General features: G+C 38.4%; 1 protein-coding gene across 3 annotated transcripts in view; it reads right to left on the bottom strand.

Annotated features, from left to right (window-relative positions):
• LOC149534838 (uncharacterized) overlaps positions 1–27104 on the bottom strand; it is a 100735-nt gene that overhangs the window by 31996 nt on the left and 41635 nt on the right. The window contains exons 2-3 of one of the 3 annotated variants that reach the window (XM_089805031.1): positions 7579–7739; positions 7404–7464 (exon numbers count right to left, since the gene is read on the bottom strand). The exons of 1 other annotated variant lie outside the window; for it this stretch is intronic. In XM_089805031.1, coding sequence (XP_089661157.1) covers positions 7404–7464; positions 7579–7739 — 222 coding nt within the window. Of the gene's footprint in view, positions 1–7387; positions 7465–7578; positions 7740–27104 lie in introns of all 3 variants that reach the window. One more of the 3 variants, XM_089805033.1, reaches the window with a different exon arrangement.

Raw genomic sequence — 27104 nt, 5'->3', positions numbered from 1 at the left:
AATAAATATCCATAGAGAACTAGTGTTAAATAAATCTCTAGAAGGAAATGTTCGTTCAATTGCAAGACATAAGTCATTATGAGACTTAAGGAAATTCATCTTTGGTAGTGTAACTTGTTACATATGTGGGTGCACGTTCATGCCTGATACAAATATGAAGTCTGGTAGGTTTGTTCTTGGCTACCATTAAGGTAGGGCATGTTAGTCAAAGCCCTATTCCAATTTATGCCCTATTTAAGACCACAATCTTAACACTAGGCTCTACAAATCCTGAAGAAGAGACTTGACCAAATACTATGAATTGGTACAAAATTGTCCTTTCTTTGTAGATGTGTCATTCACCTACCTAAGATACCTCAAGCCCCTTGTCTCACTTATTATAATAATATATAATCGTCTATTATTAGTTGATGGTAATCTATTGTAAATATCTAGTTAGGTTTAGTTAACTTTTGTTTTTTTAGCTTTTTGTGTTACAATAGAATATTTCTATTCTTTACGATCATTTTCTAAGGAAACATCGTTTTATTCTTTTGTATTTATTGACCTTTCAGTCTCTGTTAATAGCAAGCAAGTATTTTACCTTTACTTCCGTAATATGGTATTAGAGCTAATACTTCAAAAAAATTAAAAAAATTTATAATTTCTTTTTTAAATTGCCTTCAAAATTTTCGGAATTAATTCTACGATTTCTCAAAAATCCATTTAGGGATTTTCGTTTTTTTGAAGAATTCGTGTGTTCGCTATTTTTTTTAGGGCTTTTCAAAAGAAACATCTGCAAAATCTTGACTAAAAATAGCAAATCCGGAGGTTGTTTTTTCTGCAACTCGCATCTAAAAATCGCAAGATCCAAAATCACGTCTAACTCACGATTTCATACGCTCGCGACCTCCAATTTGTGCTTTCTCTGCAAACCACGAGCATCTATTTAAATATTTCTAAAAGGGGTTCGTGTGTGTGGTAAAATCACGATTTCTGCTTGCAACATTTGATGAACTCGCGATTTCCTGCTATGAATGGTGACCGTTTTTGCTTGATGCAACCTAGCTGCCCCTCTTTGTAATCAAATCATCCATTTCGATCGTTTCTTTATCAGCAATCAGCCATATTTTCTACAAATCCGACCTCCATAGTCGCTGACTAGAGTTTTCTTCGAAACCCTAGTTTTTTACCTTAATTTTTTTTCTGATTTCAGATTCTTGGTGGGTTTTCCAAAAGCTCAACTGGGTTATCTTCAATTTTTTTTGGGTGCCTCGATTTTCAAGCTAGCAAATCCAAAAAATAACATATTCCTTCTAGGTTTTTCAAGCTCTCTTTTCAGTCACCCTCCAATTTTTTGGGTATTTCATTTTTTGCCTCACAGAATGTGCCTTCACAGATTTTCACAGCTTTTCATTGAAAAATGTGTCATGTCATCTCTAACAAACAATCTGCTCAAGCACAATTCCAAATTCAATGGTCGAAATTATGGCACTTGGAAGCAGCATATCATCGCTTTTTGAATATCGGAACACCAATCAACTTGTTCTGGGTGTCATGAAACATCTGACTGCTCCTTGTTCTGATCAAGATACATGGGATCTGAATAATCAAGAGCCGATGATGCTTCTCAAATTATCCACGGCTAATGATCCGCTTTCTCAGATTCCATCTGGCAAGACAATTGCCAAGATTTGGACACATCTCAAAGGTCTTCATGAGACTTCTGACAAAAGCAAAGCCTTCTTTTTGAAAAACACTTTGTTTTCTATTCTCATGGATGAGCGCACCTCGCTCCAAGAACACCTAAATCAGATTCAAGAAATTCGTGATCAATTACTTGCCATCGATCACAAGATGGAGGAAGAGGATATTGAGGTTATCACTCTCCGGATTTTACCAAAGTCCTATGAGCATTTTATCAAGACTCCCAACATCACGTCTTCAAGTGTTGATTTGAAGTTCACTGATCTCTGCATGTTGTTGCTTCAGCAAGATCGGTGGAAAAAAAGTTTGGTAACAACTCTAGTTCCACCTCCATAGACCAGGCCTTTGCTATGAAATCCTTTCAGAAGGATAAAAGCAAGTTTCAACAACCATCTTAGCAGAAATCTCCTGCTCCAGCATCAGATGGTTCCTGAAAGAACATTCAATGCAACTACTGCCACAAGTTTGGACACATGAAGGTTGATAGCCACACAATCTAAGCAATCAAGTTCGCAGCCCAAAGCGAACAGTGCAGAGCACATTGAGTAGGCAGAATCTGCCTTTTACGCCTTCATGGCTAAAAGACCTGCAGATCATGTAAATTCGTTTGCCTAGTACATTGATTCAGGTGCCTCTCGTCATTTCACTCACCGCAAAGACTAGTTTACTAACTACCAACCTTACTCAAACTCTGTTATTTTTGGTGGCGGAGAAGAGTGCATGGTTGTCGGCAAAGGCAACATTCAAATTCAGTCTGCTAGGAGGAATCTCATATTCCTTGATGTGTACTACGTTTCAGGGATGGAACTAAATCTACTCTCAGTCAATCAGTTGCTATGACATTCTCCACACTTGGACGTCCTTCAGTTCACATCAATACACCATCACTAATTAGGCGACTCAGTCTACTATTGCAAAGGGTCTTGAGGATCATGGTCTTTTCAGACTTAATGATTCTGGTGATTCTCGGGACTTAGCCATGGCTGCTCGGCAATCTTCTGTCAACACACTTTGGTATCAATGATATGGGCACTTAACTGTGCATTATCTCTTATAGCTTTCTCGAGATGAGCTTGTTTTTGGATTGCCAAAGATTCAAACTCAACAACTTGGAGTCTGTGATGCATGCCAAGCTAGGAAGCAACATTGCACACTTCCACCAGTGGCGATTCATGGCGAGCTTCTCAGGTACTTCAACTTGTTCATGCCAATATCTGTGACCCTATGGCCACTCCTTCTGTTCTTGGCTCTAGTTATTCGTTGTAGTTTGTTGATGATTTCAATAGAAAAATGTGGGTGTATTTGCTTAAAAAGAAATTGGATGCATTTCCTATATTTTAGAAGTTTAAACCTTTAGTCGAAAAAGAGTTTGGGAAATATATTATTACTCTTAGGATCAGACAATCGAGGGGAATTTCGTTCCAATGTTTTCTCCAGCTTCTTGGATACACATGACATCAAACACCAGTTAACATCCTGCATGCCATAAGAGAACAGTGTAGTTGAACGTCGGAACCAAATAACACCGAGATGGCTCAATCCATGCTCGAACACAGACATGTTCCGAAGAAGTTTTGGGCAGAAGTAGTTAACACTGCAGTTTATCTGTTGAACTAGTCACCCACAATGGCGATCAAAGGTAAAACTCTGGAAGAGGCTTGGTCAGGTCACAAGCCCAGAATGAGTCACCTCAAGGTTTTTGGCTCCGTTGCTTTTGTTTGGATCCCTAATGCGTCACACACCAAGTTGGATGCCAAGAGTCAAAAACTCATGCTTGTTGGATATAGTAGTCATCACAAAACCTACCACCTGATCGATGTTGAGACATCTCGTCTCATCTACATTAATGATATAGTCTTTGATGAGCAGCGAGGACCTTTCATGCCTGCTTCTCCTATTCCTAATCTAGCAAACTAGCCTATGAAGGCTCATGATTTGGGAGTTCAGCTTTCATTAGGTCCACCTAATGGGAGGGCTCCAATAGCGCCTGCAACTCTTGTTATAGCAGTGATACCTGTACAGACACCTCCAGCTTCTCCTGCAGGATCACCTCACTTTTGTAGATGCTTCACCTAAGTTTGATCCAGATTCTTCTGATGAGAAACCTAATCACCATGCATCTCCCAATACTCATGTTGGTCATTCTTCTATCCGGCCTAAGTGGTCGGCTAAGACACTTGCTGATCTTCATGATGATGAGCCCATTGATGGGAGAACTGCTCGGAAAAAAGCAAAACTACAAATTCTGTTAACTTTGCTCTCATGGCCAACATTCACAGTGTGTTTGAACCTCAAACATATTCTAAGGCTAAAGGAATTACAGAGTGGGAACAGGCCATGCAATCTAAACACCAGAGCCTGCTAAAGAACAACACCTAGGTCCTTTATGATCTTCCACCAAAGAAGAAACTCATTGGTTGCAAATGGGTTTAAAAAAATCAAATACAAATCGGATGGTACTTTGGATAAGTACAAAGCTTGTTTAGTGGCGAAGGGCTTTTCTCAGCGTCATGGCATTGATTATGAGGAGACCTTTGCTCCTACTGCAAAGATGAGCACCATCAGATTAGTCCTAGCCATGGCCACACGGTTTGGCTAGAAGGTCCATCAGATGGGCGTCAAGGGTGCTTTCCTAAACGGTGATCTTCATGAAGAGATCTATATGACGTAACCTCCTAGTTTCAAGGTTGCTGGTAAAGACCATCATGTTTTCAGATTGGTAAAAGCTCTCTATGGCTTGAAGCAGGCCCCTCGGGCATGGTACATAAAAATTGATAAGTACCTCAGTAATCAAGGCTTCAAGAGGAGTTCTTCATACTCAAATGTGTACATCAAGACTACTGACAGTGACATCATCCTTCTGGTTATTTATGTGGATGATCTGATCATCACTGGCAATTTGGCATCTTTGATTCAAAAAATCAAACAGAATTTATGCCAGTCTTTTGATATGAATGACCTTGGGCTCATGCATTATTGCCTAGGTGTTGAGGTTTGGCAACAGTCTTCTGGAATATTCATCTCTCAATCTAAATATGCCAAGGCCCTGTTAGACAAATTTCGTATGCAGGATAACAAGCCTACATCTACACCTATGGAGAAAGGTCTCAAGTTATCCACAAAGTTTGATTCTCCTTCTGTTGATGATACTACATACAAGAAACTAGTAGGCAACCTCATCTACCTCTCTGCTACTAGGCCTAATATCAACTTCGCAATCAGCTATATTTCACGATTTATGATAGCTCCTAAGGCTGATCATTGGATGGCAACAAAGCGTGTGCTTTGTTATGTGAAGAGCACTTCAGATTATGGACTTCTGTACTCTCAAAGTTCTAATCCTAAACTTAGTGGGTTCACAGATTCAAATTGGGCAGGCTCTTGTTGATGATAAAAAATCAACTTCAGGATATGTGTTCAGTTTGGGATCCAGTGCAGTCACATGGACCAATAAGAAGCAGCAGGCAGTTTCTCTCTCCTCTACAGAGTTCAAATACATAGGGACTGTTAAGGCAGGATGATAAGTTGTTTGGCTTCGTCGGATGCTTGGAGATATGCAGATGTCACCAGCAGAACCGACTACTTTGTTTGTTGATAACGAAAGCATTATCAAGTTAGCACGAAATCTAGCCTTCCATGAACGAACCAAGCATGTGGATGTTCACTATCATTACATACGATAGCTCGTTGAAGACAGGACCATAGATTTGCAGTATGTTCCTACCACAGATCAAAATGCAGACATTCTCACCAAGCCTCTTGGTCTTGATAAGTTTGTCAAATTCAAAGGACAGCTTGGTGTTCTAAATAAATTAACCATTAAGGAAGGGTATTACAATAATAGATAATAGTCTTAATTAGTTAATGATAATCTATTGTAAATATCTAGTTATCTTTAATTAGCTTTCACTTTTTTAACTTTCTCTGTTAAAATAGAATGTTTCTATTCTTTACGATTGTTTCCTAAGGAAACATCATTTTATTCTTTTGTATTTATTGACCTTTTGGTCTCTGTTAATAACAAGCAAGTATTTTACCAATTACTTCCATAATATCACTTTGAGTGATGGTGCCATGTGGGAGGACCTACAATTTTGAGAAGTAACACATTCATTCCACAATGCATAATTGTCTTACCTCAAAAATACACAAGATCTCTTATGTTTGCACAATCTTAACAACAGCCAACGCACAAAGTTGAACAATATAGATATAGAAAAAATGTCTTCTATTTGCAAGTTCAAGAAGAGATCGAGCAAGCATGCTATATGTGATCATCCCTAATCAGATTCAAAACACACCTTAGTCACCACCTGCTCCTACTAAATCAATAAAAAGCATGAGAGAACACCCTCTAATGACTTCTTGGATCGCTATAATTTTAAAATTCTGATTACCACGTATAGCTTATCAATATCAGTGATCTATACTATCATATCATTGTATTTTTTCAATTTGACACTTTCCAAATTTTATGCAATGAGAAATAAAATTACAGGGTAATATTTGATAATTATAATTTTCTACAGGAATGCTGTTAGATGTAACCTAACATTGTTTTGAACCCAGATAAATGAAAAAAAAATACATTATTAAATGACATAGCATTATTGATAATTTTAGAAAGAATTATAGAACATATTTTTGTGTATTAGAGAAGGTTTGACTGATCCATTTCATATAATACAAACTTTTTAAGCCCCATCAAATACGATATCCCTTATGCTCATTTTGCTTCCTAAATGTAGGGGAAAAACATTCTCTGAGATATTCTGACATCCAAAACATAGTTCACAAACTCGGCAAATTCTCGTGAGTTTCTTTTGATCCACAAGTACTCACAATGTTCACCAAGCAACATCAAAATTGCAGAGAAAAAAGTGGGTTAAACACTACAAAACTGTAATAGATTGCTTCACAAGCATTGTTTTTTTCCTTTAAAAAACTTATGAAAATAATGTGCACTATAAGGTTTGTGTGGATTTGAAAGTTTTCGATTGGGCTTGGTGGTCAATCACATCCTATGTTGTGACAAGGAACACACAAAGGGTACTGTCTCCAAAATCTATGAGGAGTGATCCACCCTGGCCCCCATGAATCACACTGCCCATCGACCCTACTGGGGGCACTACCCTGAAACCCTGCAAGGGACACTACGCCTCAAACCTGTTGAGATTGTTATCCCATTATCCTGGCAAACTCATTTGACAGATTGTAGGTGCATTTTGTATTTTTTCTGTTTGTGTGTGTGTGTGTGTGTGTGTGTCCTTTTAGTTACTAAGTACTCTTCGAGTTGGAACTTTTATCTTGCCAACTACTCTCCAAGTTCGAGCCAAGAACTATGATCCAAGGCATTGCAAGGCTGGACATTAAGAACATCTTACTCAGTCTTAAGGATTTTGCATGTGTAATATTAAAATAACAAAATGTAAGGCCTCACATCATAGAAATGTGAAATACTTGAAGGTCTATGGGTTTTACAAAAGTGAAACCCTTTGAACGATGTGTGTATGGGCACTCAATATTCACTGATGTAAAAATCCCAACTCGCTTTTTCATAGATATTTCAAAGAAAACAAGAGCATGTCCCATTACCAAACAAGATATATGTACATCTATAACTAAAACAAATCATGAGATAAAGAATTAATAACTACAAGCACCCATAGTGATGTCATTTATTGTTTGTTTTGAATCTTACAGATTGAAATGCTCACCAATAACACCTGCCATGGAGGAAGGCCCCATGTCGCACAAAATGATTTCAGTATTTCAATACTGCACATAAAACAGAGAAAGCAAAAGGGCCAGTCATTACAAATAGATATAAACAAAACGAAAAAATCGCCTTTGGCCAAATAATTCAAAGAAACAAGTAGGCTAGGGCCAAACTAGTGATCTGCAGAATTTTTAACTTCTGAAGTGGACTTCCCAGTTTCCTCCGTTTCTAGATTCCTTAAGTACTGGAACTTGTAATTTCTTAGTTCTTCCAGCAATTCATTAAGCTGTGACTGATCTCCTCGTGCTATAAGTGCTTGCCTTATTCCTCTTTCCTATTGAAGCATAATTCATCACTTCTGTGTCAATGAACATGCGAGAAAAATTATGCATCATAATGAAAGACAATGACGACTAAATCAGAATCTCCTTAAAGTAAAGGACACATCAAATTTGGCTCACTCTGAAATTTGAATTCAATAATTCAAAGAGCTCACAGAATTAAACATGACAGAAGCATGATCAAATAGCTGTGTTCTAATTGTAAATGGCATACATTTATATAGAGGAGAGTGAAGTTCAAATTCCCCCAGTATGTCAAAGGCAGACTACAGCCAAAAGGACACCATATGCACATGTGAAGTAAAGCCAGCTAAGACAGTCTACACATGGCTACAGAATCAGTAACCTTGTTTGTGACCACAATTTGTCTAGACCCAAAGATTTAATTAGTTAAAAACCCTTAGTTACCAGGTGTGTGCATCCTACCCAGGTATCTGGGTGTGTGCATCCTGCCCAAGTATCCGGATGCTGGTGTGTTATGCAGGATGCGGGTGCTGGTGTGTTTGGATGCTCACAGGGAAGGCTTTTTCCCCCTATGGATGCATCTGGATGCACCCACAGGGAAAAAAAGCGCCCTTTGGGAGCATCCAAGCACACCCAGGCACATCTGGATGCACTCGGACGCCCAGTGCTCAGATATCTCAGTGAAAACCTTTAAAAACTGACTTTTCATTATCACCTGCTTGAAAAGTCACTTATTTATTTACTTTTTTCCACAATACCCTACAAGAACCCATGATGATGCCATTCATTGTTAAAATATATCATTTGTGAACTATCGATTGGCATTTAACATTTATCTTTGGCATTTGGTATTAATAAATGATGAAGTATCATACTACTAAGTGCCTTAATTCTGAATATTTATTTCATTTTTTGTATATATATATATATATAGACATATAGTATATATATATATATATGGTACTCAAATGCATCCAAAACCCCCAAAAACAATTCATGTATCCACACACCGGGTTCTTGTACCCACATCCACATCCAGATTTGAACTGGTAACTTAGGAAAAACTTTATAAAGAACAAACAACTTATTCTTCATAACCATGTAAGAGTAAAAACAGGAAAGGCAAGCAACGTGCTCTCTATGTTAAAGTAAAATACAAAAATACAGGCAACCTCCTCTTCATCTTCTGGAACTAGGTGTCAGCGTCAAGATCTGCATTGCATTTTCTTTGATTCAAAAAAGTTAAATGCATATTTGCACACTAGATATAGCTCAGTGAAGCACAAGTTAGGTTACTCAAGTAACTACAAGTTAAATGCATATTTGCTCGCTAGATATAGCTTGGTGAAGCACAGATGAGATTACTCTGGTTTATATAAAAGGAATTTCAGCTAGGCCAAGTTATATTACATGGAACATTAACCATAAGAAAATAGCCACAACAGGATGGCCAGAGCTCCATCATGGTGAAACAACCCAAATAACTAAGGCTCCAAAGTCCAAAGTATGACATATCCCATGCTACATCTACATACAAAGCAAAGTCGAAACAAATTTAAAACATACGCATAAAAAAGGAAACACAAAACAAATTTAAGGGATAAAAGCAATGTCCATTTTTCGTTTGCAGTCAGCTTGACTTGTCATTGGTTTATTCCTCAGGCTTCCCTAGGCTAAGGCGAGATATTTAGGGGGCTTGCTTATGAAGGAAAGCTAGACCATGTGAATTCGGTGAGCTTTGGCTGGCTTTCTACTTCTAGCATATTACTATTTATAGTAAGTGTTTGTTTTGGGCAATCAATTATAGCTCCAATATCCTCTCAACTTCACTGTGCAACATCTTGAATTTCAAGTTTTGGGCAATTTTTACTATTTTAAGCATATTACTTTTCATATTAAGTGTTACTTCGGGTAACTGGTCTCAATCATGGTTTCTTCTCAGCTACTGAGTGCGGGCTTTGGAACTTGGCATATAAGGTTGAGAAATGATATTGTCTTATTTCACTTAAATATTTCAAGAAAATGAATCACTGAAGTGAAATGAAGTGTCAAAATGTGACCACTTTGGCCACACCTAGGTAGGGGAACAACTTTAAGTTGTTTTTCAAGTTGCCAAATGGGCCTAGAGGTGGACATTGGGATTTAAGTTGAGAAAATTAAGTAGTGACATTGGAAAAGCATACAGGCGGATGTGTGATTTGAGGAAGAAGCTAAAAGAATTTAAAGTAATATTTTATTGCCAAAAGGTGGATGTCAACCTGGGAAAAGAAAAGTGAAATATTAAAAGGACAAATATAATATTTTATTGTTTGTTGAGTTGCCCTAATTTCTTATAGAGACTTCAAAGAAGGAGAGTGTTGTCTCTCATTTGGTTATGTTGAATATTGAAGATACAAAAAAGCTGCTGGAACGAACTTGGAGTTCTTCTGAAGATTGTTAAGGACCAAATCCCTCATTAGTTAGCCCAGTTTCAGTGGTGAAAGATCCACCTTAACTGGTTGTGATCTACTGTTCGAGTTTCCAATGACTTTGGTTTGTACTTCGTTAACTAGGTTGGATGATCATGAAGGTTTTCAAGGTTTCGTATGTGGGTATTGATCTTGTGTTACGATCTTCCCTAGAGTATTGTTCAAGTTTTTTGACTGTAGGATATATTTTCAGTTAATCCTTATTTCAGAGATTTAAAAAATCACATTTTGGCTCATATTTCATTGGATGAATTTTATAAAGTTGTCTTTTAGTGCAAATTTTCTACCATTGTTGGGCAGTGGAAAATGATATATAATTTGTAAGTTTTCAGCACATAAGTGATTTGGTGGTGTCGTATCTTCCTTTGAAGACTACAAAATACTGTCATTTTTGGTGCCTGGGAGTTTTGGGAGAGAGCTTCCAGCGTTTTGATAATTGAACATGCAGAAAACAATTTATATAATTTATCTTAAGTCGCCCATGCAATTCTAGTGCTTGCCACTTGACTCTGAAAATTTCTGAGTGCTATTTCAGTCCTTGTATGAGTTAAAAACCTCTGCATCACTCCAGTTTTTCAGTGGTAATATCTCTTTGAAGGTTGACATTGAAGGAAGCTCTTATATGCTTTGAATCAATTAGATAAGTTTAGGGATGATTGTATTGTCGAGTCAAGTGGATCAGAAAAACTTCTTCAATGGCTTAATTACCAGGTCTACAATCTTAATTGGATTCTGACTTGTAGATTGGCATATCTCCTTTTTGAAATAAGATTTAATAATAACTAAAAAGCATTAATTGTCAAATCTTAAAAAATAAAATTTCAAACAATTAAAATTTATTTAAGTTTAAACAAATGGTCAAAATGCATGAATTAAATTATTGTCTCCGTCAAACATGAGATATAAAGGGGAGAGAAGATAACTTCATTTGAAGGGAATGTTAGGTGACTCTACAACACCCCCATGATCAAAGAAAGACCAAGATAACTTCCACAAGAGAGTGGCGAGAAGATTGCATCACAGTACAAGAATGATGATATTGCTGATGGACATTGAAATGCACAAATTAGGCCTTGCTTATTAGGGCAAGGTGATAATGGAGACTTAGACAAGACGCTGACAAGTATCTTAATCCTATGCCACGCACAACCTATCACCCACATAAGATGGAAAAGTGATAGTGTAATAAGACCACTAAAGGTTTGATAAGTGATAACATAATATAATCACCGAAAGTAGAGATGCTTCTAAAGTGTATGTGATCACCAAGTAAACTTATGTGAATGTGTAATAAGGACCTAGGTGAGATTATCACTAGGTACAATACCTGAAATACACCAACACGCCCCCTTAAGTACAACTTCGGGAATACACTTATTATGCAAAGATGCAATATGGGTCCCGGCTATTAGGCAACATTAGGTGCCCATGTATAATGCAAATGAAGTCTCTAGAAAAGGAGAAAACAACATGGGACAAAACTCCTCTCAAAAAGAGAGAAAAATAAACAAATCATGATACATGAATGACTCAAAACTCCCCAAGGACTACATTCATCATGTATATACAAGTTTACAACCAAGTATCCCTCCATAGGAAGTAAAAGGAGAGATATAATATCCTCCACATAATGAAGAAGCTCCAATACCGATGAAGTATGCTTAAAACAAAACATGCTCCAATGTCTACAAGCAGTACATCTTCCCTTATAAAGAAACAAGTTAACTGAATGAAGAAGAAGCCACTCCACATCAAAATGAAAGGAGGGAGAAGGTTCCCAAATACGCATCTCTAAAGACTGAAAAGGAATATCTAAATCCATCACATAAACATGATCAAAGTGGACAAAGAAATTTGACAAGCCAAGTCAAGGGGGAGACTTACAATTTTCAATCTCCAAACGGGAGGTGAAGAAGAATCTCCAGCTATGATAAAGTTGTCATCAAAAAGAAGAGAAACCCACTCAAGTATGTCTCCCAAATCTGCACTATGCGACTCAACAAACAAGTCTAAAATGTCGTCTAAGTATTCATCCCACACTACAAGATCTGAAAAACTATGATCATCCTATCGAAGAGTAGAACAATGATTTAAGTGTCCAAACCTCTCACAAACATGATTTACCCTTGATGGAAGAGTGTGAACTTAGGAACATCATCATCATCATCATGAGAAAAGGAATGCAAATGAGATGAATGATCCACAACTCCTGTAGCTATAACATCTCTAGTCTCCATGTCCCTAATGTAGATAATCAAAGTAAACTCTACTATTTTACCTTGTGCCCTGTGATTATTTAATAAATTGAAAGGAGATTAGTGGTCAAGGATGGTACACAAAGAGGACCATTAAATGTCCCCTCTCCCGTGTCAATAGAACCTTTCCCACAAACCGTCATGTATGTGTTGTTAACCATCAATATGCTAGGAGAATTACAAGGCTCAAAAGAAGAGAACATATCCATAGAAGATGCCATATAATAGAGGCAATTGAATCAAGAAGCCATCTCCCATGTTCAAGATGCATAGAAGCCATAAATGTTCCACCTTTCATCTTATCTATGCCATGTGAAAGTCTTGTAGTTCCTAACTGTGTAAATGAAGATTTCGCCAAATGTGATGAAGGAGAAGGAAACATTAATGAAGGCAACGTGATGTTGTTCTTTTGAAGGTGTGTGAGTTCATCAATCTTCTTATTATGACACCTATGCTCATCATGTTTAGATCTTTTAAAATATGCAAATTTCAACTTCTTTTTAGATGATTCCTCTTTAAAAGATGTCTTGATCTCAGAAGTATGTTGTCAAGGAGAATCCGTATCTTTCTCACAAGGCTTAGGATTCTTATATTGCTTCTTACCTTTGCCACTAAAGCCTCTGGAGTGGAGTTGTTTGCAAGAAGAGATTGAGGCTTTGAAAACTTCAATATACCCATGTGACGGTTCTCTGTGGTGACTAATTGAGCAAGTATTGTACACTTTGCATAAGGTGTGAAATTTGGGGCAATGCTCTGAAAAAAAATTGGTTAACTCATCAAGCATTTTTGAGTTGGCTCGTCAAGTATGTTTAGGGTTAACTTGTTAAGCCAACATAAGTCATGTAATATTAGCTTAGGATTAGGGCTTTCCTAAAGAGAATATATAGCTTTTTGCAGCAGTATTGAATTGCAAGGGAGATTGAAGACTGTACCAGGTTGAAGTTCTTGGATAATAATATTGGACTGTCCATTTGGTAGACATCGCCCAAGATTGGGTGAACCATGTTAAATCTTTGTCTTTTGTTCCATTTCTGTGTGTTTTTTTCCTTTGTGATATTGGTTATATTTGCATGTAACTATTATTTTATGTCTAAGTAATCCTTATAATGGTATTAGAGCCAAGTTGTTTCAGTTATCCTCTGTAGGAAGGTCTCACAGTTGAGGAATCTTGCGGTTGAGTGGGAGCAATGGAAGATGAGAGTAAGTTGAAGGTTGAGAAGTTTAATGGGCAAAACTTTCAGTTATGGAAAATGCAAATGGAGGACTATTTTTATCAGGAGGATTTATGGCGACCACTTAGAGGAAAACCAAGAAAGACCCAAATATGTCAGATGAGGGCTGAGATATTTTGGACAGAAAGGCATTTGGAAGTATCCGTTTATGCCTAGCACAATCGGTGGCATTTAATATTACAAATGCAAAGAAAACTGAAGAGTTGGTTGAAACCCTAGCAAAGTTGTATGAAAAGCCTTCTACTTCAAATAAGGTATTTATCATGAAGTGTTTATTTAATATGAAGATGGTAAATAGTGGGCCTAGTTCTGATCATTTAAATGAGTTTAATACCATTACCAGTCAATTATCTTCTATAAATGTCAATTTTGATGAAAGAATTAGGGATCTCTTAATTTTGTATTCTTTGCTTGAAAGTCGGAGTGGTTTGGTAATGGTTGTTAGTAACTTTGTGTCTGGTTCAAATATCCTAAAATTTGATGATGTTATCGTCTTATTCTGAGTAAGGAAATTCGTAGGAAAAGCCCCGATAGATCTACTTCAGGTAGTGTTTTGAATGCAGAAAGTAGAGGCAGAAAGACATAGAGAGGAAATAATTAGTGGGAAACCAAGAGGAAAGAGATCTCAATCCAAAGGACCATGAGATTGCCGGTACTATGGGAAACCAAGTCATAAGAAGAAAGATTGTTGATCTCGAAAGAATAATGAAAGGGATAAACAAGAAGAAAATAAGGAAGCAAATGTAGTAAGTAATAAATCTGAAGAGAGTGTTTTGCTTCTTTCCCTAGAATACAAATGGTTCATGGGTTTTAGATTCAGAGGCTCCATTTCATGCTACACCCCATTGAAGTTATTTTACTAATTATGCCTAAGGGGATTTTGGTTTAGTCTATTTGGGAGATAATGAACCCTATCAGATTGTTGGAAGGGGAAGAATTAACAATAAGTTGCAGAATGGGAATCATTAGCTACAACGAGAGGTAAGACATGTTCAAGAGAGTAGGAACTTAATCTCAACAGAACAACTAGGTGATAAAGGTTACACATTTACTGTTAATGATAATAATTAAAAAGTCTCGAAAGGTTCTTAGTACTAGCAAAAGGTGTGAAAGTAGGCACCTTATATGTTTGTACAAGTCATATTGTTCCTTCTACTTTAATTATTTTAGAGAAAAATCAATGTGAACACTTGATGCAGTTGAGCAGAAAGAAAAGAAAACAAATGCTAAAGATTCTAAAACAACACTATGGCACAACACATTTGGACACATGAGTGAAAAACGTATAAAATCACTTTATTCAAAGAAAGTTTTACCTCGTCTAAAATGTGTCAATATGGATTTCTGTAAAATTTGTTCATATAGAAAGAAAAAGAGGATTTTCTAAAGAGTGGAAGGAAAAGAAAAATGAGAAATTAAAACTTCTACATACGAATGTAAGGGGACCAACTCAAGTAACTTCCTTTGTCGGCTCTCTATACTATGTTATATTCATTGATAATGCAACTAGAAAAGTATGGATTTATTTTCTTAGACAGAAATCTAGTGTATTTGAAACTTTTAAAAAATGGAAAAGCTTGATTGAGAATGAGACTAGTAAAAGACTATAATATATCAGATTTGATAATGGTGATGAGTATTGCAGCAAAGGTTTTAAAAATTATTGTTCCACTAATGGTATTCGTAGGTAAAAAATTGTTCCAAGGACTCCACAAAAAATAGAGTGGTTGAACACATGAACAAGACAATAATGTAGCATATAAGGAGTATGTGGTTACATGTTGGGGTGCCCTTAAAACATGTGGGTAGAGGCTTGAAATAGCATTGCTTATGTAATTAATGGAGGTCCCTTGTAATATCCCTTTCGGATATTTTCCAATAACCCTTGATAAAAATGTGCAGTTTTCAAAAGCAAATAGAAAACCAATACTTGATACAATTTCCAAAACTTTAATAGATTTATAACCAGTAGATTTGAATACAAGAAAACTCAGAAAAGTTCATTTATTTCCTCCAATATGCAGAAATACATACATAAATCAGGAAGTAACACAAATAGTTGCCAAGTAATGTTACTATATTATACAACAGCAATACAATAACGTGCAACAATCCAAGTAATCCAATCTTATACACAGAAATAATAGTCAGATTGGAAATATAAATAAACCTGTAAGAAGGCTAAGTTTAAGTACAACCTTCAAATGCTTCAAGGGTTTGCGTCCTAGAAGAAATAACCAGCAATCTGTTTCTAGCTCCCAGATTAATATTTGCTTTGAATATTATAATCTTCATATCCTCTCATGTGGAGCATTGTTGTACCTTCATCACTTTTTCCGATGTGATGCACACTCTTTTAAGCAATGTGGGATAAAACACCTTTTTTGTCCTTTAGTCACTTAAGTGAGCATAGTAACTTTTTAAAATAAAGTGACAAATTAAATGACTTTAATAGTCACTTAGTCAGGAAACCATATAATCATCAGGTATTAAAATAGTTGACCAAATGAACTCAAATAATCGCATCCAATAGCTCGATGGAAAACTCTCGGCGAGACTCTTCCAAACCAACACTGAGGTACCGAAAATACTAAGCTCTGTTTACTTACTAAAAATAGCAAGTATCCGCACAACCTGCCAAAACTGCTCCGATGGGTCTAAAACTAGAAATGCCTAGGCCAAACCTCGAACTGAACCCTATAAAGAACCTTTTCACCCCTGAAACCTAGGCGAAGCAAGCCAACACACAAAATTATAATGTCCCAAAAAAAGGGGACATTACATTCCTCTACTCCTTTGGGTTGTGGTGTTTCAGAGGAAGCATGGTCAGACGAGAAGGTGAATTATTCTAATATTGAAACCTTCGGTCATGAAGCATTTGAAAATGTAGATTCTAAAAATGGAACCAAATTGGACTCTAAGTTAAAGAAATGTATATTTGTTGGATATGGCATTGATGAATTTGGATATAGACTTGAGGATTTTGAAAATCAAAAAATTATAGTAAGCAGGGATGTCATATTCAATGAGAAAGTATTGTTCACAAACCTGTTGCAGCAACACAAATAAAAAGAAAATGATTATGTAGTGTTGAATGATAATTCAAAAGATGATGTTCCAGTGGTTCCTCGTGCTCCACAACAACAGCAACAACAAATACCACAAACTCCAGTGAATGCTAGACGGTCAACAAGGATAAGTAGAGCTCCTAAAAGATTATCTCCCTTTTTGTACAACATTTTACTAACAGATGTTGGTGAACCATAAGGATATGATGGAGCTATGCAGGTGGATACAAAGATCTAGTAGGAGTCTACAATGATAGAAGATATGGACTCTTTTGCTGAAAAATCAAACTTGGGAATTATGTAAGTTACCTACAAGTAAAAGGGCTTTACAAAATAAATGGGTTTATAGGCTGAAAGAGGAGGATGGAAATTAGAAAAAAATTAAAGTCAGGCTGGTTGTAAAAAGATTTGCACAAAAAAAGGGCATTGATTTTGATGAGATATTTTTCTCCAATTGTTAAAATGACTTCTATTCATATTGTTTCAAGTATTATGGCTACTGAAGATTTGCATCTAGAACAACTTTTCTCCATTGATGTTAACACAACTTTTCTCCATCATGATTTAGAAGAAGAAATATATATGGATCAACCATAGGGATTTGAGGTCAAAGGTAAGGAGAATTTAGTGTGTAGATTAAAGAAAAGTTTATATGGCTTGAAGCAAGCACCTCGGCAATGGTATAAAATTTGATAGTTTTATGACTGAGCATGGATATAGTCAGTCTCATTTGGACAATTGTGTTTATTTTAAGAGGCTGGATAATGATAGTTAAATTATTATATGTTTATTGTTGATGACATGCTTGTCGTGGAGTCTAACAATGGATCACATTAAGGGGTTGAAACAACAGTTAGAACATTCTTTTGTGATGAAGGATTTGGGGTAGCAAAACAAATCATTTGTATGAAAATTTGCAGAGATGGGAAGAATAGGAAATTGACTCTACCTCAGGTTGATTATGTTGAAAAGGTGTTATAGAGATTTTATATGGAGAATGCAAAAACTGTCAGTACAACTTTGCTAAGTCATATAAAATTGACTAAGGTGATGTGTCCAAAGACATAGGAAGAGGAGGATAAAATGTCCAAGGTACCTTATGCTTCAATAGTAGGTAGCGTAATATATGTCATGGTATGCACTAAACTAGATATTGCACATTTTATGAGAGTCATTAGTAGGTATATGAGTCATCCTGAAATTGAGCGCTAGAATGCAGTCAAATGGATTCTCAAATACTTGAAAGGTACATCTAGCAAATGTTTACATTTTGGGGGCTCTACTACTAATTTACTAAGGATATGTTAACTTAAGATACTAAGCAGAGTACTACACGATATATACTTACTGTTGGTGGAACAGCGGTGAGTTGGATCTCTTGATTACAAAAGTTGAATGCTTTATCCATTGCAAATGCAAAGTATGTTGTTGCTATAGAGGCAGCCAAGGAGATGATATGGCTACAATCTTTCATGGAAGAGTTGGGACACTCACACTTTAGAAATTATTTGTTTACAAGTAGCCAAAGTCTCATTCATCTTGCCAAGAATTTTGCTTTACATTCAAAGACAAAACACATACAATTGTGGTACCATTTCATTCAGTTCGTTTTGGATGATGGACATTTAAAGTTGGAAAAGATACATACATATGAAAATCCAACAGATATGAACTCCTCTTCAATTTCGGTTAGTCTTCTAGACTAAAAAAAAAAATGAACAATAGAGTCAAGGGAGTATTAATCAAGTGGGAGCTTCAAGGGTGGCGGTGTGGTTACAGGATCAGTCTCCAAGTGGGAGGCAATTTAGTGTGGAGCCCGATCAGTCCTCGAGCGGGAGATTGTTGGTTTGTGGTGAGTGATTAGGTAAGTATTGTACACTTTTCATCAAAAATTTCAGGTTGACTCAACAACCATTTCCCAAGGCTGACTCGTCACCTATGTTTAAGATTAACTTATTAAGCCGACATAAGTCATGTAATATTTGCTTAGGGTTAGGTTTTTCTAAAGAGAATATATAGCTTCTTGCGGTGATATTGAGCTTTAAGGGAAATTGAAGATTGTAACAGGTTGAAGTTACTAGATTATATTGGACTCTATTTGGTAGGTATAGCCCAAGATTGGGTGAACCACGTTAAATCTTTGCTCAAGATCACTAGGATTGAGACTTGTTAGTTCATTCTCCAACATGAATTTCCTAGTCTTATCTAGTTTACCAAAGAGGCTCCCTAAGGTAGTCCAAATCTCATTAGAATGTGTACAAGATGCAACAAGATATCTCAAATTAGGAGGGAGGAGGGAGGAGCGGGAGAGAGAGAGATTTTGAGAGTACCAAGAGCCTTATCCCTTTGAACTAACCATTTTTTCTTTTCAGCGGCACCTACAAATTCTGGATTATGACCAAAAGTGATTATATCCAATGCCTCTATTAGCATCAAAACCTTCATTTGCTTTTTTCACTCATGATAGTTATATGGAGTTAGGAGTACAGATTTTGACATATACATGATAGAATCAAAAAGTATACCAGAACAACTGATTATCCTCACAGCACAGGCAATTGAACCCCTCTATACAAGAGAAAGGCGCAACTTTTGCAAATTTAAAACAATTTACCCAAAAGTACCAATTCAGTAACTCACTAAAATTATGAACTTCTGAAATCAAATCTGCAAAATGTGCATAATAGAACTGATGTTCTTAATACCTTCCTAATGCAACTTGAATCGAAAAAGATGGAGTTCCAAGCCAAAAGGTATGAGCTTAGGAGTGTCAAACCAAGAGTTATCTTCAACTGAAAAAAATTAGTACCAAACAGCAAAATTACTGAATAATACCTGCAGGATGATGTAGTTGATGGAATCAGCTTTCCGTCAATATTTTGTGTGCAGAATTTTGCACCCATTTGCAAAAGTTACACCAGCTTGAAAACAAGTCTTGTTTAGGCACTATGGAACCAATCAAGCAAGGGGCACAAAAATGTGGGCTCCTGATCTCCCACATGACCACACAGAGTACTGAGGTGAAAAAATGGTGGGCACTGAAAGCGCAGGCCCCACTGCACACCAAATCTCCACACAACTTGCAGTAGTGTGCAGGTGTTATTGTATATAAAAAGTGAATAATCCACCATGTAATGAATGTGGAATTAAATCCCAAGGTGCCAAGTAACTATGATAATAAAGGCAGGAAATGCATAGCCCACCATTAAGCACAGGCTAAAATGGAACCTACTGAAGTGCACAGTATGTGCCACTCATGAAAAAGAAAAAATCTCGTTGATATGAAGGCCAAATTGGCAAAACTCCATGCAGGCTGAAAATGAACAAATGAAGCCTTGGTAAAGAATAAAGACAGCTATGCGCAAACCTGCAAAAATAAGGGAGTCCATCCCAAATTTACAAGAAGAAGCGCCATTAAACCAATAATAAGTCTGTGCCAAGCAGTAAGCAAGCCAACGGGTCTGCAAGAATACAATCAATCTGGTCAATGAAGGGAGAACCACTCATCAAGTGTTGATATGGGTCCTTTTTCTTCAATCAACAAGTTGCAGACCTGGCTAATACTGTCCACCAAAATTACAAATGAAAACCCATGGCCCTAGTCACAAGCTGCAAATGCCTGCAAAAAGTGAAGTCAGATGAATCATGTTGGTCAAAAAAAATACTCGAATATCTGTCAACATAAAAAATGGTCGCCAATCATGCTGCCAGTGTGGGCCTCCACATAGGCTCACAAAAGAACCTTGTCTAAGGTTGGGAGGGCCCACAAATTTCTCAATATGGGCCTGCAAATCAACATTTAGTGGCAAGAGATAAAGATGAACACAGGCCTGCAAAAGGTGGAAAAAATACCACTCTACTGCAATACACATAAATGATGGATATCACCATAGAGTCTGAGCACTCCAATATATCTGCCAATACAGTATTAGTACGGTAGATCAATACTATGGAAAAACTGGCAAATACTAGCACACACAGGCTTAACAGTTTCCAGATTAGGTAAATAATGCCTGCATTATTAAAATATGGCTAGCCAAAAAAGAACCACCCTGCCAATCTAAGTCTGACTGTACAAATCAGACAGTGAAGCATCATAATGTTAGAGTAAACTTTGTGATTTTCTGCGCAGGAGGAGCGTACTGGCCCTTCAACTAAAATAAATTCCTATAGAAACAACTCTACCTGAATATAGGCATATTTGAATCAAAATTCATTGAAACAGCCTCCCAGATGCAATGGTGATTACCACACAGCCACAATCTGCACCCAGCAACAGCTTCAAGCCAAAACCACCTTAAGAGGAGTCTTTACACTTATAGAGCTCTGATACCATGTAAGAGTTTTAAGTGACTCTACAACACCCCCATAAACAAAGAGATCAAGATAGCTTCCACAAGAGAATGGCAAGAAGATCGCATCATAGTACAAGAATAACAATATTGCTAATGGACATTGAAATGTACTGTAATGTTCCAACCCTGGAGGAGATGAACTTCACTGTATCCAAATTTCATGGAAATGGCAAGTAACCAAAAGATGGGGTATGGAGAGGGTATAATGGTCGTACACTGCGAATGGATTGGCCGTACGTTGCAAGTAACTGGTCATACTATGTCTAGAGGGTAGAGTGAGGGTCGTACGGTGTCAAAATGCACAAGTAGGGGAGTGATTGAAGTCATACGGTAGAAGCAAGGGAGGGGAAGCCGTACGGTGTTTATGAGGCCGTACGGTAAGAAGAACAGACAGGCCGTACAGTATTGGGTGGAGGGTGCAAGGGAGATGCAAGGTAAGGTGGAAGTCACATGGAGAATGAGGGCCGAACGAGTAACCCAAGCAGTTGTACAAAAATGTCGGATGCCACACAGTTAGGTGTTGAGCCACAACAATGAATGCAAATTCATTCACAAAAACACAAGTAAATTAGACACAATATCAAAAAATTTAATATAAATAATATATCTCGAAAGATGGTGCTCCGATTTGCCAAATACGAGCGAAGTATTACATGCAACAATGGAATAGGGTGAGGGTTGAATCCCACCAAAACCGCACAAGCCAAATAGGGAAGATCTTTCACTTCCGAAATGGCGAACGATCTAGAACTCCAACAGGAATTCACAATACATAGAAGATAATCCAAAGCATACCTAAAGACCGCCTACATGTCGTGCTTAAATACCCGTCGGGAACAACTTTCCGAGGGTGTACATAGATAGCCGACAACAGCACAAATTACGGAAACAAAAATAAAAATGGGTCCAAGATACATTAAATCAATCAGCGTATTACAATTTAGTTTATAAGGGGAACATTACAGTCCTCCCGTCCCAAATTTTGCTTGCCCTCCCACATCACATCGTCCAACAGTAGGTGTCGCCAGCGTACCAAATATTCCTTCACAGTGCGGTGTCATAGGACCTTTTCACATACTTCGAGGATCTCGAGCGGTTCCAAAAATGAGCTTTCCTTCTTCATTGAGTGGCGGAAGGTCGGTAGCAACTGTGACGTTCTGCCCTATGGCTTTCTTCAGACAAGAAACATGGAAGACATTATGAATACGGCTACCCTCTGGAAGTTCCAGCTCATAGGCAACTTCACCAATGCGGCAAGTTACATGATAGGGGCCATAGAATCGAGGTTTCAGTTTTTCTTTTCCCTTTTCCTTCAATGAGGATTGCCAATACAATTGGAGCCTGAGATAAACCAAGTCCCCTACTTCGAAACTCCTCTCCAGTCTGTGTCTGTCGGCATACATCTTCTGTTGATTTTGTGCTTGCTGTAAGTTTTCCTTCAAGCATCTCAGTATGTCCTATCCCTCTTGAAGCCAATCCCTCGCCCTTGGTGAGCGACTATCACCCAAAACCGTGTCAATGAAGGAAAGGGGTTCATACCCGTACAGAGCTTTGAAGGGTGCCATTCCGATGGACATGTGGTACGTGGTATTGTAGCAATATTCCCCCAGATGTATCCATTTGACCCATGCCCGTTGTCGTGCCGAAACGTAGTTCCGAAGGTAAACTTCGAGCCATTTGTTCACAATCCATGTTTGCCCATCAGTCTGTGGGTGGTAACTAGTACTTGGTGACAATTCTGTCCCTACCATCCGAAATAGTTTTGTCCAAAAGATACCGATGAATCTCCTATCCCGATCACTGACAATGTTTTGGGGTAACCTGTGCAGACGAAAGACTCCTCTAAAAAACAGCTCGGCAACTTGTGCGGCCTGAAATTCTGAGGGGATGGCGAAGAAATGTGTGTACTTTGTCAACCTGTCAACTGCCACGAAAATGCAATCCTTTCCGTTCACCTTGGGAAGCCCCGTTATGAAATCCATCAAGATACTTTCCCACTTATGTTCTGGAATTGGCAACGGTTGCAATAACCTGTTAGGTAGGGTATGTTCGGATTTGTTCTATTGGCAGACCACACACTCTCTTACATACTGCAACACGTCCCCTTTTAATCCTTTCCATGAAAACCTCTCCCATAGACTTTTGTATGTTTTGAGGAAATCCGGATGTCCTGCCAGGGGTGAGTCATGTACTTCCTTCAAGATTTTCTGCTTCGATTTAGATTCAGGCACTAGGAATATCTGGCTCTTATAGTAAATGATGTCATCTACTCGGTACCTATCATCCTTGGTGATGTCATCCATTACCTCACAAGCAAATGTCTTTTTGGAATATTCTACCAACAACTGTGCTTTCCAATCGGCTGAAAGCTGGGTTAGTAAGCAGATGGCAGCCTTTCCGAACAAAGCATCTACAACCACATTGTTTCTTCCTTTTACATATTCAATATCAAAATCAAAGGCTTGAACCTTGCTTACCCGTTTCTGTTGCCTCTTGTTCAAATCACGTTGCTCCAAAAAGTATCTCAAGCTATTGTGATCCATGCGGACGACAAACTTGGCACCTACCAGATATTGCCGGAACTTGGTTAGCGCATGTACGATGGCCAAGATCTCCTTGTCATAGATAGAATAGAGGCATTCTGTTTGGGTAAGCTTTTTGCTCTCATAAGCTATGGAGTATCTATCCTGCATCAGTACTGCGCCAATGCCTTCTCCGGACGTGTCGCACTCCAAAATGAATGGTCGAGTGAAGTCAGGTAATACCAGTACAGGACAAGTGCTCATTGTCTCTTTCAGTTTATCGAAAGTGAGTTGTGCCTTTTCGTTCCACTAGAAAGACCCCTCCTTTGTCAGATCCATCAAAGGTGCGCTGAGCTGAGAGAATCCTTTGACGAACCTCCGATAACAACTACATAGTCCGAAAACTCCTTGCAAATTCGTGAGTGATTTTGGGGGAGGCCAATCAAGGATAGCCTGAATCTTCTCCTGATGCACTTGAACTCCGTATTTACTGACAAAATGCCCCAGGTACAATATTTCTGTCATACCAAATTCACACTTGGACTGCTTGGCGAACAAAGACTATACCTCCATGATATTCAGGACTTCATTCAGATGCTTTAGGTGCTCCTCCCATGTCCTGCTATAAATAAGAAGATCAAAAAATACCAACAAGTACTTATGCAATTGTTTGTTGAAGATGCGATTCATGCATGATTGGAATATAGCAGGTGCATTGGTCAACCCGAATGGCATGACCAAAAACTCATAATGTCCGTAGTGACAACGAAAGGCCGTCTTCTCTACATCTTCCTCCCTCATGCGGATCTAATGGTACCCGAAACAGAGATCTATTTTTGAAAAATAGACTGCGCCATGTAATTCATCCAACAACTCATCTATCCTCGGAATGGGATATCTATTCTTTATTTTTTTTTGTCCAATGCGCAGTAGTCCACACACATGCGCATCGTCCCATCCTTGTTTTTGACCAAAACCACAGATGACGCAAAAGGGCTAGAACTGGACGGATCCATCCTTTCTCTAGCAGTTCTTGAATTGTTTTTTCAATCTCATCTTTGAATTTCTTTAGATGGCAGTACGGTGTCGTTATGACCGGCTTGGCTCCTACTTCCAACTCGATAGTATGCTCAAACCCTCGATGAGGCAGTATGCCAAGAGGAATGTCAATGAAAACTTTATTATGTTTACTCAAAATATCTTGGAGTTCATCATCCTGTAGAGGTGTTTGATGCTCTTTTATAGGTTCCACTGAGATAAATCAATGCGCGGCCCACGCAACGTCATCGTGCCGAAAAATTGCCTCCATTTGATGCGCAGAAACTTCCTTCGAACCTTCATTTGCCATTCCGCAGAGGACAACCTTCTTTCCCTCAATAAAAAAAGTGAAGTCCATCCGTTTGAAACTCTAAGTGTATTCATCAAGTGTCTCCATCCACTGTATGCCTAGAATCACTTCCATGTCATCAAGATCCACTATGAAGAAGTCCTCAATCACCGTGTGATTCGCCATTGTGATACTTAGCTAAGGAACAAGGTGCATGTAGGGCAAAAGAGTCCCTCCGACAACCTTGACCTAAAAGCTTGCGTGTGTCTCTGTGAGTAGACCTCTTCACTTCACCAGAGATGAGTTTATGAAATTTAGAGTAGCTCTGCTATCTAGCATCACCGTAACCCTCTATCCCTAAAGGGTACGCTCCGCTATCTAGCATCACCGTAACCCTCTGTCCCTGAAGGGTACCCTGTACCCGAAAAACTGTACACCTCGGACTGCCAGCTAGGGCAATAGTTCCTCCGTACCGCACCAAAGCTACAATTCTTTCTGTATGGTTCAAACTAACCATGTCAATGTTGTCGTTATGAGGGTGATCTTCGGTGAGCGTTCCCTCCTGTTCATCCTCATCATCAGACACGACCTCAATGTAATGGATCTTTCCTTTTCCGAGGCATCTGTGGCCAAGCTCCCAAGGTCCCTTGCAATTCAAATACAATTTCTTCCTTTCGAGTCCCTGTCTGGTAGCTTCATCTAACGACGGCTTCCTGGTTGGAGGTTTGTCCCTCGGAAACATCGACTGTTTGGAATGTGAGTAACTTTGAGAGGATGACGTCGACGACGATGCCATACTTCGTGCTTTATTGATTGCCTCCGACAAGGTGGCAGGATTGAACCCCTTTACCCAACCTTTCAAAGGTTCTGTCAGTCCATCCATGAAGAGCACTACCCGTCTTCTTTCATAAATGTCTGTGACCAAAACAAAGAGTTTCTGAAATTCTACAATGAACTGATCGATTGATCCAATTTGTCTCAGCTGTGCCAAATCTTTGAAATTGAGTTCTGAATCTTTACCATTGAATCGCTCTATCAATCTCTCCATAAATTCCACATAAGTATTTATTTGATCATGTCCTAATGTGATGGTGTCGTGATGCCACCACTCATGTGCAACTCCCTCCAAGTGCAGCACCGCAAATTTGATTGCTTCTTCTTCAGGCATAGGATTCAGCAGGAAGTAAGTATCGGCCTTCAACCCACGCTTGCGCAGATATGGAACCAAATCTGTCAAATGGAGACAGATTGACTTTACTCAACTTTCTTCTAAGATCATCATTAAAATATCCTCTATTTCCGCCTCCCGAATATCTCATTCTCAAATCCGCGTAATCTTTGTAGGATATATCTTCCTCAAGATTTGCACTCTTCTAGTCTTCTCTCAGTTGTTCTTGCATCTATTCAAAGGTTGGTTGTTTGCCTCTGTGTTGCACCTTCATTTGTGGGGGAAAAGTCGACATGGAAGGTCGAAAGCGTATTGGATGAGAATTCGATTTACCCGACACTGAGTCCGCACTGTGACCATTTTGTTCTCCGAATATTTCATTGTCCACCAACTTCTTGATAGTTTCTTCCATGAGTCGTTGAGTTGAGTGATTTGTGCCTGATTCCTGCCAAGTTCCCTCAGTAGTGCCACGAGTTCGACAGCTGTTGGTTCCAATTCGGCAGCCATTTGATCAATGGAATGTGTCTTTCTTCTCTTTCGGCGATAAACTCTCATTCACTATTCACAAGCTAGCAAGAACACTAGCTCTTATACCACTGTAATGTTCCAACCCCGGAACTTCACTATATCCAAATTTCATGGAAATGGCAAGTAACCAAAAGATGGGGTACGAAGAGGGTATAATGGTCGTACACTGTGAATGGATTGGCCATACGGTGCAAGTAATTGGTCGTACTGTGTCTGGAGGGTAGAGTGAGGGTCGTACGGTGTCAAAGTGTACAGGTAGGGGAGTGATTGAAGCCGTACGGTGGAAGCAAGGGAGGGGAAGTCGTACGGTGTTTATGAGGCCGTACAGTAAGAAGAACAAACAAGTCGTACAGTATTGGGTGGAGGGTGCAAGGGAGATGCAGGGCAAGGTGGAAGTCACGTGGAGAATGAGGGTCATACGAGTAACTCAAGTAGTCGTACGGAAATGCCGGATGCCACACAGTTAGGTGT

This window comes from Cupressus sempervirens, chromosome 10 (genome assembly GCF_028749045.1).
Source record: "Cupressus sempervirens isolate cs-2001-9-10 chromosome 10, ASM2874904v1, whole genome shotgun sequence".
In the NCBI taxonomy this organism is placed as follows: domain Eukaryota; kingdom Viridiplantae; phylum Streptophyta; class Pinopsida; order Cupressales; family Cupressaceae; genus Cupressus; species Cupressus sempervirens.
This window is presented reverse-complemented; position numbering and strand designations above follow the sequence as displayed.